This window comes from Anthonomus grandis, chromosome 22 (genome assembly GCF_022605725.1).
Source record: "Anthonomus grandis grandis chromosome 22, icAntGran1.3, whole genome shotgun sequence".
Lineage (NCBI taxonomy): Eukaryota > Metazoa > Arthropoda > Insecta > Coleoptera > Curculionidae > Anthonomus > Anthonomus grandis.
Window position 1 is genome coordinate 42491357 of NC_065567.1, and position 17906 is coordinate 42509262.

The 17906-nt window shown below is 30.2% G+C and overlaps 1 protein-coding gene across 3 annotated transcripts in view; it reads left to right on the top strand.

Moving 5' to 3' along the window:
• Nucleotides 1-2529: 2529 nt before the first annotated feature.
• The window catches only part of LOC126748107 (uncharacterized), a 98969-nt gene continuing 83592 nt past the window's right edge, over nucleotides 2530-17906 (top strand). Inside the window, exon 1 of one of the 3 annotated variants that reach the window (XM_050457110.1) lies at nucleotides 2530-4213. In XM_050457110.1, the coding sequence (XP_050313067.1) occupies nucleotides 3055-4213 (1159 nt within the window). In that variant the 5' untranslated portion in view covers nucleotides 2530-3054. The remainder of the gene's footprint in view (nucleotides 4214-17906) is intronic. The other 2 variants (XM_050457108.1, XM_050457109.1) reach the window with 2 other exon arrangements.

The following is a 17906-nucleotide window of genomic DNA, read 5'->3' on the forward strand; positions in this document are numbered from 1 at the left end:
TAGAACGATTAGAGACATTTTTTAGACTTAGATTATTAATAGCTCTCCATAACTGTTTACTATCTCTGATGTTCTGATGAAATTGCAGATAATTTCTTTTTTCTCGCCTAATCATTCCCACCACAAGATTACGCATCTGTCTATAATATGCCCAATCAGTCAAATTTTTAGATTTTTTAAAACTTGACAATGCCTTATTTTTTTCTTTTATAAAAAGCTGCACATTTGCAGTTATCCACGGGGTATAATGCTTAGAAATTTTTGACGTCGTAAAGGGTGCATGTCTATCAAATAATGAGCAAATATTACTAGTAAGATACTGAATTTTTTCGTCTAGATTATTGATATAGTACACATTATCCCACACAATTTTATTCAGGTCCTTATAAAAATCATTTTTATTAAAATGTTTAAAATTACGATAGAGTTTCGTTTTTATCTCCCTACTCCGTGCCGCATTCTCGATACTGCAGAATATAGCTTGATGGTCACTAACTAGATCAGCGTTAAGTACTGCTGTACTTGTAACATTTGAGGGTTTATTAAAATAGATAACATCAATGAGTGTTTGTGCCATAGCAGCAATACGAGTAGGCTCATTTATTAACTGAGTAAAATCATAAGCTGTAAGACAATCAAGTAAAATATTATTTGTAAAATGATTAACATTAACATCACCCAGGATGATAATATTCTCATACTGTAGACATGCATGTGATAATATATCATCAAAACATTCAACACAACGCCCTAAATCTGACCTTGGTGGTCTATAGACTGTTCCAACAAGAAAAATTGTTTTGCCTATATTTACTTTAATAAATAAACACTCTAAATCATCAGAAAAGTCAATGTCAGCAAAAACCAAAGAGCTTTCAAAAATCTGTCGTACATAGACAGCCACGCCCCCACCCCTACCACGTCTATTCTTTACAAATAATTTGTAGTTCGGGATCAGAAAATTATCAGCCTCAGAAATACAAACAAAACACAAAAACAACAAAACACATAAAGTAAATACAAACAAAAATTTAAATGAAGATCATCATTTTCATAGTATTAGGATTTATAAGATTCAAGATTATCAGAATAATAAAACAAATATTTTAAAGTGCATGCATCTATTCTAAGTGGATTGAAAGTTTGTCTCATTTTAGGTGAGGATTACTTTCTTTCATAAATTTTAACGAAATTTTTAAAGAAGTACAAGAAAAATCACAGATCTAACGCAACTATCTTAAATTCTTACCTATATGTAACTTTCTATTTTGTATTTTTGTAAACATAACCTCTCAAAAACTTTAATTGTTTTGTTTCCCTACAATTGGCATAACTGAAATTTGTCAGAGTGACCAACATATAAGGACACAATCACGCAAAATGGCGGCCCTCTATTAGTGGTTACTTTTCATTGAATTGGCATCCAGGTATATTTATTAAGTTCGTGAAATCTGCCCTCTGAGAAATTTTTAAGAAGCTGATAAATAATTAAATTTAAAATGTAGCTATTTAACTTGTCTAATATGATCTAATTTTATTTTATTTCTAGACTTAATAACGCAATAAACAAAATAAACATTAAAATAAAAGAATTTTATAAAATTTTATGACGGTAAAAGAAGCAAAAGTTCTACTCGTTTCATGTAAATAACTGTATAGTTTTTTTTTAATTTAAGGTTTATAACTTCATATATTATCATAAAAAAACAAGTAATACTGGTCAGTACAGTAGCCAGGCCCATAGCAGATAATATGAAAACAGTTCGTTATTTGACTAATAATAATAGCACAGCATTTTAATCAGAATTCATTCCTATGAATTTGCTGGTTAATTTATATTCTGTCACACGCGGACAATGATTAATTTCGCCTACCGCCTACGTACCTGTATTGCAACGAATTCGATAGTGGTGCGCAAGCGTCGACGCCATTTTGTCGTAAATTCAAGGCTTTAGCAATATATATTTTAAAAATGTTTTTTTTTAAATTTTATTTTACGAGGCCCATGCGTTTTTTAAATTGAATTTCCATACAGTGTTACGTCGTCATTAGAAATACATGTTGTATACGGATTTTATATTAGGGAGGAAATAATAAAGGGTGGTTTTCATTAATTTAAAATTCCTTGGCTGAATTAATATTTTATGAGGAAGTGAAAGTAATTTTATTAAGAAAATGTACAATACGCCAAACATGTTATCAAATTAACCAAATAATAGCCTTTACAGGAAAATTTTGAATAAATTATTTTGATTTTGTCATTTTCAAGGTTTATATGGAGAGCTACAAAAAAAACAATTTTATTTTATCCTTGAATACACTGAATAGAAGACCTTGGAAACGGCGTAAATAGCCTCGTATAGGGAGCGAATACGTCATTACGACGTGTGACGTCACAGCTGTTAAATGTCAATGGTGCAACGCGATTGGTTGAAATTTGGTTTGTCGGCCATCTTTTCTAATATGTTCTTGTAAAATGTAAAAAGTATTTTAAGTGGGGTGCTAGATCCCTGTAGAGAGACTAGGCAAAACGTCCCGTAAGTGCCGATGTGAGCCGAACGTATCTTCTGGCCCCGAAGTGAGCCGCGAGCGCCGTCCGAGTGTCGTCCGTAAGGCCGTAAGGTTGAAGGTTCTGTTGTATGACAGAAACGGAGCGGGCTGACGAAAACTTACTTTTAAAACCGTTTATATTATTGCCAAACTTCGGGAATTTGTGTATAAATAAGGTGACTACTACACAGCCGGACGTGTGAGTTAAGATTATCCGGCTGTAAATACTACCATTTCAACGAACTAACAATAATAAAGTCAATACATAAAGTGTTTCTCATGATGGCGCTATGGCCGCTAAACAAGTAAGGAAATAAATCCGCCTTAACCTCATTTAACTCTTTTGTAAACAATCTAAACATTTAGAAAACTGCAGCCAAATTGTAACAGAAGTATTCTATGAACTTTAGAGTTAATAACTTCAGTGTGATGCAACAAAACATGGGAAGTGACTCTTTGTTGACAAAACCACCAATGAAAATTGTTGACAATTAATTTTGAAAAATGAGCACCGCAATGAATAATCATGCAAAAAGTAATTCAGTTGTATCAGCTCCAAATCCCTCAATAACTAATTTCCTATCTAATAATGGAATTAATAGTCGTGTTAAGCAGGAAAAGCAGGATGATCCTGAGATCAGAGAGTTGGCTGCTAAGTTGGTTGAAGCTAATAAAGCTAAAATGGCAGTTCCTCAGAAAAACTCCCCTTCTGGACAACCCCCAGGCATGAATATACTTAACTACTTAGGAAGTGACAAAAATAAAAACAGTTCCAACAATCCATTGGCAAACTCCATTCAGGAACTGAAGGAAATAGATGAAGAATCCAGTAAAGGTAGATTTGGATGGACATTAATGGGTAAAACACATATACCATATATTATACGTTCTGGTGAAAATTATGTTGCTGTAAGAATGGTAGAATTGAAAGTCCTAAATAAATGGTTAAACTATTTGCATCAAGATTTGTACAACTGCACAAATATAAGAAGTTATTACATTACAGAAGCAGAGGCTAGGCTTTTGAATGAAATCAATCTTAAACATTGCGATTACCAGTTTGGAAGGGAGCAGTTTACTCAAAGGGACTTAATAGTAAGACTGGCAGATTCCAATGAATTTTACCAATTTTTAGGACACTGTTATCATAAGTTAGTTAATAATGTAGAAAATGATATGCCGAATCGATGTGGTTTTATTCGAATTAACAGGGAATCTGTGGTTCCTTATACTGTATATAATGACCAAAAATATGTGCCCTTATTTTACTTTGAGGGTGAAACGGACAACCTGAAGCAGAGAGCAGATAAGTTGGAAGGTTGGGACCTCTCATATTTAAAGTTTTGTTGTAAGGTGCAGGGCATTAGGAATGAATTGTTTGCACATGACTCGTGTTCAGTGATAAGTTTAAATGATATAAAAAACTATTTTCCCCCTGGAACAATATTTGAGGATTATTGGCCAAAGAAAAATTTGGATTCTACTCAGTTATTAGTTAGTGGAAGGAACAATGCTATGCCTCAAAATGTGCATTGGACGAGGCAACCTGCCGCACCTCCGATGGCAGCACATCCTCCTCCAAGTCCTAAACCTGCTACACAGGCAAAAGCTGCTTCCAATGGACCTTTGCATCATGTATATGCTAATAACTATGGCATTGCAGGTAATGTAAATTAATTTTTTTTTATGTGTAGGATAGAAATATTTTTTGTTGTAATTTTTTAGTAGTATTACCCCAATTATCAAAAAATCCAAGTCTATATCATTATTGGTATAAAGTATGAATCTTTAGAAATGTGAGTTGTCTTTAATTTATTAAAAGAAGTTGATTTACTGGTTGTGCAGATTTATGATATTATTCTATTTAGAAAAAAAGCTTACATTTTCTAAGATGATTATTAAAAAATATCATAAAAACTTTTTTTCTGCCAATTTCCACAGTAAAAACAGAAACACTTATAAGTTATAAAAATTAGTCCATAATTAACTAAAATGCAAAATGTAATATGGGTAAGTTAGGTTATATTGAGTTTTAAGTTGATTGATTTTAGGGCTCATCAAATAATTTACATTATTTTTTATTAGTATTGTATTTTCCAATTTCAATATCATCAAGAGTTCAAAAACTAATTGTCTGATTTTCATCAAGGTTCTGACTTGTAGCATCTATAACAAAAATATGGCATAGATGTTGAGTTAGAGATTATTGGTATTATTGTATGTAATTTCTCGGCATAGCAATGCTTATATGACTGACATAAAATAGCTCATTAGAATATTCTACTAAAAATTGAAACACCCGAATTAAATGAACCCATATTAAATTTAATTTGAAAAGATATAATATATGGCAATTACAATAATTTAATCTTATAAATATTCGTTTTTTTTAAATATAAATTTATAATAATAAGTTATGTATATAAATCAATTTATTAATGATGAATTATTGGAAATAGATCTTAAGATTAATGCAAAGTTGCTTTATTGTTCTTGCTTCCACTACAATCTTTGGTACATTATTGTATGTTTTTATACTACTTGATGAGGGAGATCTTTGTGATGTAACAGTCCTTAAGTATTTATTTCTAAAGTCATTGTTGAATCTTAAATTGTGATTAGGGTACCTAGTTTTTCACTTGTGATAGATTTAAATTGGGTTTTAGGTTTTTATTGTTGATAGAAAAAATAAACTTTACTCGTTCAAAGTTTTCTAAAAGTTGATATTTTGATTGCATTGTACACTTCTTTAGTTAATGTGTAACTTAGATATGATCTTAACAATTTTGTTTTGAATTCTTTAAAGTTTATTTAATTGGTATCCTGGGAGGTTTCCCCAGTATGGTATTAAATATTTGATATGAAGAAAACTGTTGTAAAGTAAAAGTCTTGATTTATTATTTAAACTTTCTGTACCTATTTTGATTGCACCCACCATTAGAACAATTTTTTTAATTATTGAGTTCGTTGATTGATGATTCGTTCATTGAGATTGTTTGATATATTTGGGCCTAAGTAATTATATTCTGGAACTTCAGTCAGTATCACATTGCTAAGATGCAAGTTTATATCACAGTTTGGTTTATTTTTTTGCATTATAATTAGATATATGGTATTACTTAAACTTACACTTAAAAAGTTCATTACAACACATTCATCTATACCTAATACACATTGAGATCATTATTTGCCACCTGTTCAAGTGTGATTTTGTTCAACTCTGATAAAACCAAGACTGTATCATCAGCAAATACAAATTATCTTGCTGTAAGATCCAAATATTTTAGATTTTAAATATAAAATAAACATTCTAAAGGCCCAAGCACTGGACCCCTGGGTAACAGCAACACTTAGATTTTTATTTGCAGGTTTTGATTTAGTTATTTCTATGAAATGTTTTCAATTTTTTGATTATGATATTGTGAGCAATTCCTCAAAATCCTATTTTATCTAGTTTATTGAGCAAAATGTCTATATCAACAGTGTCAAAAGCTTTGTAAATCTATAAAGTAACATACACAATATAGTAATTTATAGATTCATTTGTCATCAGTTTTATTATATAAGCTAACTCAACCAATAAAATTTAAATCAATATGCTTATTTCAAAATCATCAAATTAATTCTGCATTATTGTTAACTTCCTTATTTTTAAAAATAAGAGAATAATGTAGTTAGAAAAGTGGGCCCAGTTTTTCTGCCGATTTATACAGTGAAGACAGAAACATCTTTAAGTTACAAAAATTAAAAAATAACATACATGAAGTCAACTGACAACCAATAACTAAGTTTATAATTAAATAAAATGCTGTTTTTATTTTCAGTCACAAATATCAAATCAAAGATATTACATAAAGTATTCAACATACCATCTCTTGTTTAACCATAAGCACCTAGGTAACCTAATACATGTGTGTGCTGTTTATTTAAAGATACATCTTCACTGGAATATGTAGCTAAGATGCAGCAAAAAAACATATCTTAAATCTAGACAACACCCATATTATAAAAACAAAATAAGTAAATAAATAGATATTTGTTTACAAAATGAAAACATATGCCATAAAATCATTTTCCTAAATCAATTCAATAAGCATAATTGGAACTTTTTCATATTTATAAAGATATATTCTTTGTCCATTTCATTAAATTTTTTTCTGTTTTTTAATATTTTAATTTCCCTTGGCAACAAATTGTAGAATTTGGGTCCCAAGCAGTCTATAAACTTTAAATTTATGCTTCTCATGTTTAATGGAAGGTACAAGCAATTATTTATTTATTTATTTACGGGATGTCCCCATTCTAACAAAATTACAAAATAAATTATATCCTAACCCTAAATGTATATAATTATTCTGGCATCAACAAATATATTAATAAGATATTGTATAATGAACTTAATCTATTAAATATCCAAATTTTCTATAAATCAATAATATATCTATCTACATGTATATAAATATGTAGCAGCCCAAGATATACAAATAAGATAAAACTTCCAAAAACTTCAAAAAAAAAATATATAAAGCAACTAAAAACATAACATTAAAATAATCAAAATAAGAAAAGTAAAAGCAATCAAATTTATTTGATACTTAACACATAGTACTCAACGAGTAAACTCACTCAGACACCTTTTAAGTTTTTAAGGCTTTAAATCCACTAAGTCAAAAGCCTGATTAAATCTATTTCTCAACATGTGGAGATCTATAGCATTGCTCAATATGAACTTTACATTTAGTATGTAGGTTAGCAAACAGGATATATCTTTAGCTAAGTTAGTACTTTTGCATTTAGCATAAGCAGTCTTTTTTGATAGAACAAGATTCCTTAATTCTGGGGAAAACCAAAGAGGAAACCTGGAAGGTTTATATTTTTTTTTTGGTACATAGAGTGAGATTGCATATAAAACTACTTCATAAAAGTTATTCACTGAATTATCTATGTCTGAATCATCAAAAATACTAACCAGTCCACTAAAGAAAAATAATCATTCAAACTTACAAAATCAGCATTTTTAAAATTAAAATAAGTTGTACTATAATACAACCTTTTAATCCTATCACTAACCCTAATATCACAAATTTTTGCTAAGTGGTGAAAGTTGTTCGGAAGAAGAGTGACAGAATTAAGAGCATTATTTCTGGTGAATTGTAAGTGACTAGTAATTCTTTTAGATATATCAGAGGTATGAACAAATGAACACACATGCTGAATATACAGACATTCTACATTGCTTATATTCTCATTATATAAAAGTTCAGTATGATGCATTTTATTTTTTTTATAAATGACCTTTAAAACATAATTTTGTGCTACATTCAAAGGCTGCAATGTACTTTCGTAGGTACTGCCCCATGCTATGATGCAGTATGTTATTAGAGATTCTACGAAGGCTTATAAATAAGAATACAAAGTTTAGTGCTTAAAATTTCTCTTAGTATGTAAAATTTTTGGATCAAATATCTAATTCTTGCAGCAAGATGATTAATGTGTTCTGTCCATTTGAGGTGTTGATCAATTATAACTCCTAAATATTTACTTTTCTTTTTTTCAAAGATCTCTTCATTATTAATATCATCCAATAAAATTTTATTAAAAGGTGGTCTACTTGAATTGGTCAAAGTACTTTTTTACCAGTATTTCCATTTTTTGTTATTTCTGAAGTTATTTTATATACTGCTTGCGATCTATTCAGGCCCTCTGTAAATCCATACTGATTTTCCGAGAATATTCCAAGTGAGTTCAGAAATGTTGTTAAGTGTTCTTTAATAAATTTTTCTAAAATTTTTGCAAAATTGTTTAAAAAGGCTAATTGGGCGATAATTCTTAATCTTATTAGTTAAACCTTTTTTATGTACTGGAGTTATCACAGATTGTTTAAAATAAGCTGGTATTTGGCCACTTGTGAAAATTAAATTTATAATATGGCTTAAAGGAGTTGAAATGAATTTATTTGTTAGTTTGATTAGCAGAAATTTGGTCTAAACCTGGTGATGAATTATTTTTTAAAGTCGCTATGTGTTTAATAATCTCGTTTTGGTTTACTGGGGTCAAATACATGGAAGAATTTGAAAACTGAATTATTTGAGAAATTTGAAATTTGTATTTGTATAAGCTTTATTGTCATAAGAAATCTTGTTGACAAAGCTGTAAAAAAAAAGAAAAAAAAATGAACAAACCATAATATAGTAAGAATACAATAAAACTAGATTTAACATATAATACAAATAAACAAACTACAATATTAAAATTAAAACTTAAATGTACATATACATTGATAAAATATTAAGACTTTAATATTAAAGCATGTTAAAAAAGGACACAGTACATTTAAAATCTCTCTGGTAAAAAGTCTCCTATTTCAAAGTAGCCTTTTGCAACAAGCAATCCTTTTACATTTTTTTCAAAAGACCTTTTTATTATGAATCTCTTTGATATCTGCAGGAAGATGATTGTACAGCTTTTTACCATCCTTAAATAAAAGATTTTTTTTATTGATGTACTGTTGGGTATAGGTAAAGTTACATCATTGACCCTTCTACTGCTATATTCATGTCTTTCTGTTACATTGCTGTGGTTTCTATATTTTTTATGAATAAGACAAACAGATTTCAAAATGAATAAAGAAGGCAGAGTTAAGATTTTGTGTGAAATGAAAAGTTCTTTGCATGAATTCACTCCAATTTTGCAGATGTATCTGATAGACTACAAAGAACACAAAGACACTTTTGAAAAGTTGGTCACAACATGCTCCCCAGAAACATAATCCATACCTTAGATTTGATTCCAGTAATGCAAAATAAGTATTTTTGGCAAAACTCAACTCAACCTCCTTGGACACTACCTTAAGAGCATAATTGTTATGCTAGTTTATTGCTTAGTAGCCTGATATGGCTTTCAAACTTTAATTTATTGTCTATGCCTATTCCCAAAAATTTATTTTCACTCAAATTTTTTAAAGCACTTGTACCCAAGGATACTTTACTTAAACTGCATTTAAAATTTATAATACTGGGTTTAGCAATATTTAGAGTTAATTTATTAGAGTCACACCATTTTTATCACAGCAATGTCCCTATTTATTATTTCGTTTAGATTTGCAGCACTAAGATCATGCCACAGCACTGTTGCATGTTCTGCAAATTGAGTAAATTTACGTGACCTTTAGACTTGCCATGTAATTTATGTACAGTAAAAACAAAATTGGCATGCAATCGAGCATGTATGACAAATTGCTCCCTTTACAACACACCATTTACAGTTACTGTCTGTCTATCTCTTAAATATGAACCAAACCATTGAAGAGACAGCCCTTTAAATCTGTACCGCTCATGCTTCCACAGCAGCACTCCATAATCAACACAATCAAATGCCTTTGTCAGATCACAGAATACAGCTGCCGCAAGCTCCCCATTGTTGAGTCCCAGATATAAAGACTCTAAAAATGAAAAAAATGGAATCCAATGTTTCTTTGTTCTCCTGAAACCCAAACTGCTCACTCAGAATTATATTTTTTTGCATCATATATGATACAATACGGCTTTTTATTATTTTTCAATAATTTTGAACTATGGGTTTGTAATTAGAGGGAGTTTCAGGATCACCACCCTTATGCAAGGAAATTACTCTTGCTATCTTAAGACATTCTGGAAATATGCCTGTAGAAAAAGACTGATTTATGGCACTTACCAAAGTATCTGTTGTACCAAGTATCTGTACCAAATTAGAGGCAATGTGTTACAACTATTTAAATCTTATCTTAATGATTGCAAACAAATAGTGAAAATTAGAGACACTTTCAGTGAGCCAATGAGCATAAGAATTGGTGTTCCCCAAGGAACAGTTCTTGGTCCCATATTATTTATCTCCTATCTAAATTCCTTGACAGATCTGAACGTTGATACTGTTACAATATCCTATGCTGATGATACTGTTGTGCTTTTCTCAGGAGAGACTAGGGAGAATGTGAAAGAAAAGGCACAGAGGAGATTAATAAAAATAAAACACTGGCTGGACCATCATAAATTAACACTTAATTTAAATAAATCTAATTACATAGCTTTCTCTGCCTCTGCATCGCCCTAGATATTCGCGTATCTCGGTGCCAAATTTTGAAACCGATATTAAGGAAGTAAATAATACAAAATATTTGGGTATAATAATTGACAAAAACTTGAAGTGGGAAAGTCATATAATCAAACTAAAAAATAACATCAGGAAATTAATATATAAATTTTAAATTTTAAGAGAAATATTATCTAAAAAGTTCTTGATAGTAATATACAGTGCTTTCATTTCAAAATGATCCACCCTTAATAACTTTCTTAAAAAAAAAAAAAAAAAAAAAAAAAAAAAACACACGTCAAATTAGATATACAGGGGGACGTTTATTTATGCATTTACTGTTAATCACCTCCTCACCTCCAGCTAACCTCACTTTAATATGTCAAATGGAAACCCCCATCTTGTGATACATCATAGTAAGCAGCGTAAAATTCTCTATTCAACGGTTCTAAAAAAAAGGAAATCGGTAAATGTGTAAGCAAATAGTTAGCGAAAATGTCTAGAAATAATGAATATTTTATTTACGCCAAACTTTGGTATTTTAAATTAATACTTTTAGTGTGGTACCTACATCATTTTAAAATTCTAACATTTTTTATAATAAATCATCAACAAAAAAATACAAGCAATTTAGAAGTTAAAATGTGTGGTAACAAACAGTACATTTAGTTCAAGCAAATTATTTATTTTTTTAAGTAAAGAATGTGTACCGTTATTTGCGAGAAAAAAGAGTGTCTTCAAATTTTTTGCAAAAATCTTTGCAGTCATATAACTTTGTATGTGTATTTATTTCACTTATATTTTTCGCGAAACCTACCTAATAGGTACAAAAAAACACTGCAATACCTTACATTTTTAAGGCGTTTAAAAAGCAGGCGATTTATTATTGTTAAAACTGTCAGTTTGACGCGTGCAATTTTTCAATTTTAGTTAAAACAGTGAGTTAATAAAATGGTGTATATGCTAGCCGAAAGAATAGAAATAATTTTCCTTTATGGAGCTCAAGATCGGTGTGCTCGCAGAACCGCGAGAGCATTTAATGAAAGGTATCAAGATAAAAACGTGAGCCAAAAATACGTATTAGAATTGATACGAAAATTTGAAGAGACGGGATCGATTTGCAATAAGAAAAAATATGAAAATAGAGTTGTCGATGAAGCATGCCAAGTTGAAGTACTAGGACAATTTGCTATGGATCCAACTTTGTCTATACGAAAGACCGCAAAACTAACAAATATTTCCACTGATTCCGTACATAAAGTTTAAAAAAAAAATAAATTCTTTCCTTATAAAATTCATATTCTTCATGAACTCGGAGAAGATGATTTTGATAGGAGAATTTAATTTTGTGAAGTGATGTGCCAGCGAATTGACGACGATCCCATTTATTGAAGAACATTTGCTTCAGTGACGGATCGACCTTTTTTTTTAAATGGCCTGGTGAACAGACATAACTATAGATACTGGGATAATGAAAATCCGCATGTTTTTCGGGAAGGCCATACCCAATATCCCCAAAAAATTAATGTTTGGGTAGGAATTTATGGAAATGAAATAATCGGGCCATTTTTTTTGGAAGAAAATTTGACTGGCGAAATTTATTTAAACCTTTTAGAAAATGCAATATACCCTTCCATCATCCAATCTATGGAAAGAAAATCAAGTAGATCAACATGGTGCTATATTATTGAATGAAAATAATATACATTTTCAGCACGATGGATCTCCAGCGCACTACACTTTGGTAGTTCGAGAGTGGCTTGATGAAAATTTTCGAGAAAAGTGGATTGGCAGACGTGGTGCAATCGAATGGCCTGCGCGGTCTCCGGACCTAACCTCACTAGACTTTTTTCTTTGGGGCTGCTTAAAAAGCAAAGTTTATAAAACCCCACCTGAGAGTATTGAGAATTTAAAAATAGAATATTTCAAGAATGCAGAGAAATTAGCGGGCAGACCCTTGCCAATGTTCGTGAGGAGTTTGAAAATAGGCTTTTTTATTGTCTTGCTAATAACGGCGCGCATTTTGAACATTTAATAAAATAAATTTGTTAAACTAATTAAATTTGTTTTTCTACCCTAGCGATTTATACTTTAATTGCTTCTTGGTCAATCAATTTTATTTTTTTTCAACCATTGATAGCATAATGAATGCCCTTTAAAATAATGTATCACACCATGGGGTAGCCATTTGACATACCAAAGTTTGGCGTAAATAAAATATTCATTATTTCTAGACATTTTCGCTAACTATTTGCTTACACATTTACCGATTTCATTTTTTTTGGTACCGTTGAATAGAGAATTTTACGCTGCTTACTATGATGTATCACACGATGGGGGTTCCCATTTGACATATTAAAGTGAGGTTAGCTGGAGGTGAGGAGGTGATTGACAGAACTTCAGTAAATGCATAATTAAACATCCCCCTGTATATCTAATTTGACGTGTTTTTTTTTTTTTTTTTTTGAGAAAGTTATTAAGGGTGGATTGTTTTGAAATTAAAGCACTGTATGTATAGAATAGGTGTAGGTTTGTTTTAGTTTATAATGATACAATTAGAACTTTATTAAAATTGGTATTATTTGAATACACTCTAATTAGTTATAATAGATTTATGTAAATTTATATCGGCACATACAGCTGTTCATTCAGCTAGGTGCTTTACAAAAAATATATATTTATGGGTATGTTACTATGATTGTAATGCTATTTATTGCTTATAAATTTATTATTATCTAATGCAGCATTAGAAATATTTAAGAAGTGCTGTTATTCCATCATAACCAGAAGATTTCTTTTTTTTTTATTTCTCTTAAAGTTGATTTCAGTTCTACAAGATCAACAGGTAAGAAAAAGAATGAATTTGACTCACCTTGGTAATCAAAGTATTGATGAAAATCACAAAAATTTGGAATTTTACTTGCTGAGTTCCTACCAATAGTGCAGTAAAATTCATTCAATTGATTAGGTTCTATATTTGAACGTAAGGATGAAATATTGCTTTGCTTCCCTCTCAGTTTATTGACCACTTTCCAAGCTTCTCTCTGAATATTACCTAAATTACTTTTTTTTGAGATAATTATTTTTAGCTTTCTTAATAACGACTCTATACAAAGCTCTATATGTCTTAAAATAACTAACAAAACTGTTGTTTCTTAACTGTTTTTCTGGCAGATACCTTTATTCCCTTAGTAATCCAATTTTTTCTAGATTTTTTCTTTAACATCCTGACTGGAAATGCATTATTGAAGATCTCACATAACATTTTGTGAAAGGATTCTAAGGGATCGGGAGTAGTCATAATGCTCTGCCAGTCGCACAAGCAACTTAGTTGCAAGAATCTACTATAATTATAAATTCTACCCTTCTTTCCGCCAACTATGCTAGATTTACAAGCTATAGTAAAATGACATGCTACAGCTTCATGATCAGAAAGTCCCGAATTTATACCTTTACACTCAAAATTGTCATTTTCAATGTTGGTACACACATAATCAATTTGAGTTGTAGAATGAGAAATTATCCTGGTTGGATCTTTCAGCATAATATTTAAAGCACAAGATTTTAAAAGACAAACAAGTAAGTTGGGATTATTATTTATAAACTCTAATGAGTTGACATTAAAATTAATTAATTATTGACAGTTAAAATCTCCACACAAAACAATTTTAATGTTATTTTTTTAAACAAGTTTAATATTAATTATTTTATGACAATAAGTATATAATTAGGGTTACAAAATAATTATAATTATGCAAAAAAAAAAAACTTAAAAAACAAACCAAAACAAAAACTTATGAAATAACAAACCGAAAATAAACTAAACTAGTACATATATACATATAAAGATTTTTGTAAGAAATAATATGTAAATATTTTGGAACACATGTACAAATTAAGATCATTGTTTATGTTTAAAATATTCTAATAAAGACGTTTGTCGATTTTTTTGTTGAGCAAAGTATCTTGGAAATGAAGATCAAGCTTAGATAGTAAATCTAGAGCAGATAGGTCACCCCTAGCCTGAGTGAAGCGTTTTAACTGTTGCGTCATATTAAAAGCCTGTTGATAGGTAGTCAATTCCTCTTCTTCCTCAACGTATTCCTCTTCTGACTCATCGGATGATACCACTACTTCCTCTTGATTCGAACCCTCCAGAGGAAGGTCATCAATTTGCTCCAATATTAAATCATTGTCTACATTAAAAAATTCGTTGATATCATTATTGTTTATCATTCCAAAATTATCCTTATTCCTCAACATTTGAGCTAAAAGTGACAATGGAATTTCGTCTTCATTTTCCCAGATTTCCAGCTGCTCTATTTTCTGAACTATTAGAGTGTGTAATGCCAGACTTAATAAAGCAATTTTGAACCGTTTTCTTTGTCACTTGGTCCCATGCAATGTTTATAAAGTAAATTGCATCTAGGACGTGTATTTTTCTGGCTAATTCTTGGGCTGATTTAGCAGTATTTATGGCTAATAAAAGTTTTTTAATAATGATTGTCCTATAAAATGTTTTAAAACTCTTAATAATGCCCTGATCTAAAGGCTGTACAATAGAAGTGCAGTTTGGAGGCAAAAAAATCAATTTAAAAATCCTTTGGGTGACAACATGCATTGTCGAGAAATAATAAAATTTCTCGTTTTTCATGCATCATTTTTTATCAAATTGATTTAACCATTCGGCCATTAGTTCACCGGTCATCCAAGCTTTTTTATTCCACCTATAAATAACTGTCAATTTTTTCACATTAATATTTTTAAATGCTCTTGGTTTGGCCGTTTTTCCGATCACTAGAGGTTTTTCTTTTTGTCCCTCCATATTTACACAAAAAAGTATAGTCAGTCTCTCTTTTGAAAATTTACCTCCAATACATGCGGCCTCCCCACTGATAGTTCTAAAAGCAATGTTGGTACGAAACTTTTGCAGCCAACCTTCTGATGCACTGAAAGTTCTACACCCCAAACCATCAGCGATTTCTTTGGCTTTCGTTTTAACAATTGTACCTAAAAAGATAATAGGCACATGTAAAATATACAGTAATATGTGTAATAATTGAAGTATGTTACCTAATAATGGAATATTTTTGCTTCGGGCTCTAATGAACCACTCATAGCACTCTCTGTCAATATTTCTGCCCTCTTCTCTTAGGAAGCTTCTTTTTTCATTCACCTTTATATTTGAGTGGAACTTACTTAATAAAACATCCTTATTTTTAATAATCTCAGCTGCCTGTGTTTTTCCTATTCCAAACCGTTTTGCAAGTCGCGTAAGCTTAGTTTGTCTTTATTAAAAATCTCAATTACGTCAACTTCTTCTTTAAGAGTTAGCACTTTACGTTTCGACGACATATCGGTTGTTATGCTAATAACGCTAGAAGATACGACAATAAACTAAAGCCAAAACAGTCAAAACACAAAAACATCCCGACAAACCGGCGCCATGCGAGGAGTACTGTCGTATCGGGGAAAACCCAGGCTCTGGCGCCAATGCAACCCCCGATTGCGTGTTTAAATTTTTTCTGTGTCCGCTCAAGAGAAGGTTTAGCGGTTCTTCGGACCACTTTTAGGTGTCCGCGTCCGCCCGAGAGAGTGTCCGTTAAAGCATATGGGAATTTAGTGTATTTTCAATGGGACCAAAAAAAATGTCCGCTCAAGGGAGTTGTCCGTCTATTGGAGGTGTCCGTATCGGGAGGTTTCACTGTACATACACATTAGCAGTGTTGCTGTAATGAAAGACAGTTCAAACACCTTGTCTTCATTTAAATAGTCAAACGTACTTACTTTAATAAATTTTAGAGTATCAACTAATTTTGAATGCATAATAATTATCGAACCTCCATGTGACATATTTTTGCGACAGTCCTTGTCCATTATTAAATAATTTTCTTAGTAAATTGGTTCGGATGACTTTAACCAGTGCTCACATAGTAATACAAAACCTGGATATTCTAGGCTCTCTAAAAATATAAGAAGTTCATTGATTTTGTTTTTTACAGATTGAACATTTAAAAGTACTAAGGAGTATATACGGTAATTGGGTGTTTAAGTTGTCAGGTACATTAATCGGTGAACATCCTAAATTTGATTTATTCTCATCAGAAGAACTTAAAGTTACAATATTAGTAGAAATTGGTCTAGGTACATTTACATATAACATAAAAAACCAACACAAATTTAAAACACTACGCCTAGGTTTATAATCATAATTCTTAAAATTATCTATCATTCTAATCAAAACATTTTGGTTACAAATTACAATTGCAATTAATTGGACAACAATAAATTTACCCCTCTGTACAGATTGGCATATTCATATATAAAAGATAAGATTACATTTGTACTAAGAGTTTTAATTTTATTTTTCATGTGTATACCTATATTTATAAAATAAATCATTGCAGAAATTAGCCATATCTTTGTCCGTTTTAAAAGCTTCATTGTTATTGTTATTAATATATCACAATTATTCTATACATTTTATTTCCCTTTTCTAGACCCTTTTTTCATAATATTTTCTTTATTGTAACTTCAATAATAAAAATCCTTAAAACATGCACTGGTACCAAGGATATATAACATTCACAGTGTGCAACTTTAATTGAATTAGAACATAATAAAATATCTAAAAAAGAAAATCAATTACATCTTCACCCTCACTATTTAAATAAATATCATTTAAACATTTACAAATGCATAAGCAACGAAATATATTATCTACTTATTCTAATAAATAATTTAAAAGTTTTTCTGAGAATTTTGCAACTGAGTCCATGTGTTTAATGACTTCTGGTAAGCTATTATATGCTGTAAAATATTATTGCGACCTGATAAGCTGGATTGTGTAATTGTACCATGGTCCTAATATAATGTTTGTGAATATTTTCATAAAACGTTTCATAAATTGACTCTTATATTAGATTTTTTCGATTTTATTAGTTACTTTAAACATATATTTACCCTGTTCGAATATCAGTCATTTTTTCATCCCTAACTAAATACTCATACTCATATCACCAAAATTATATTGTTATACGTACATGTTTATATTATGAAAAAAATTATTATTGTAATTATATTAGGTACCTACAAAACCTAATTTCTGTATGTGCCATAATAACTATAGTACTAAAATTTTAACAATAAAAACGAACTAGATAAATATTAAAATAAGATCTAGATGTGCACCATTTGCTCAAAATTATTACAAAACTTAATTAGCTTGATAATTGAATTAAAAAAAAAAGAAGTTTTATTACTTTGAATCAAGAAAAACGATTCAGAAT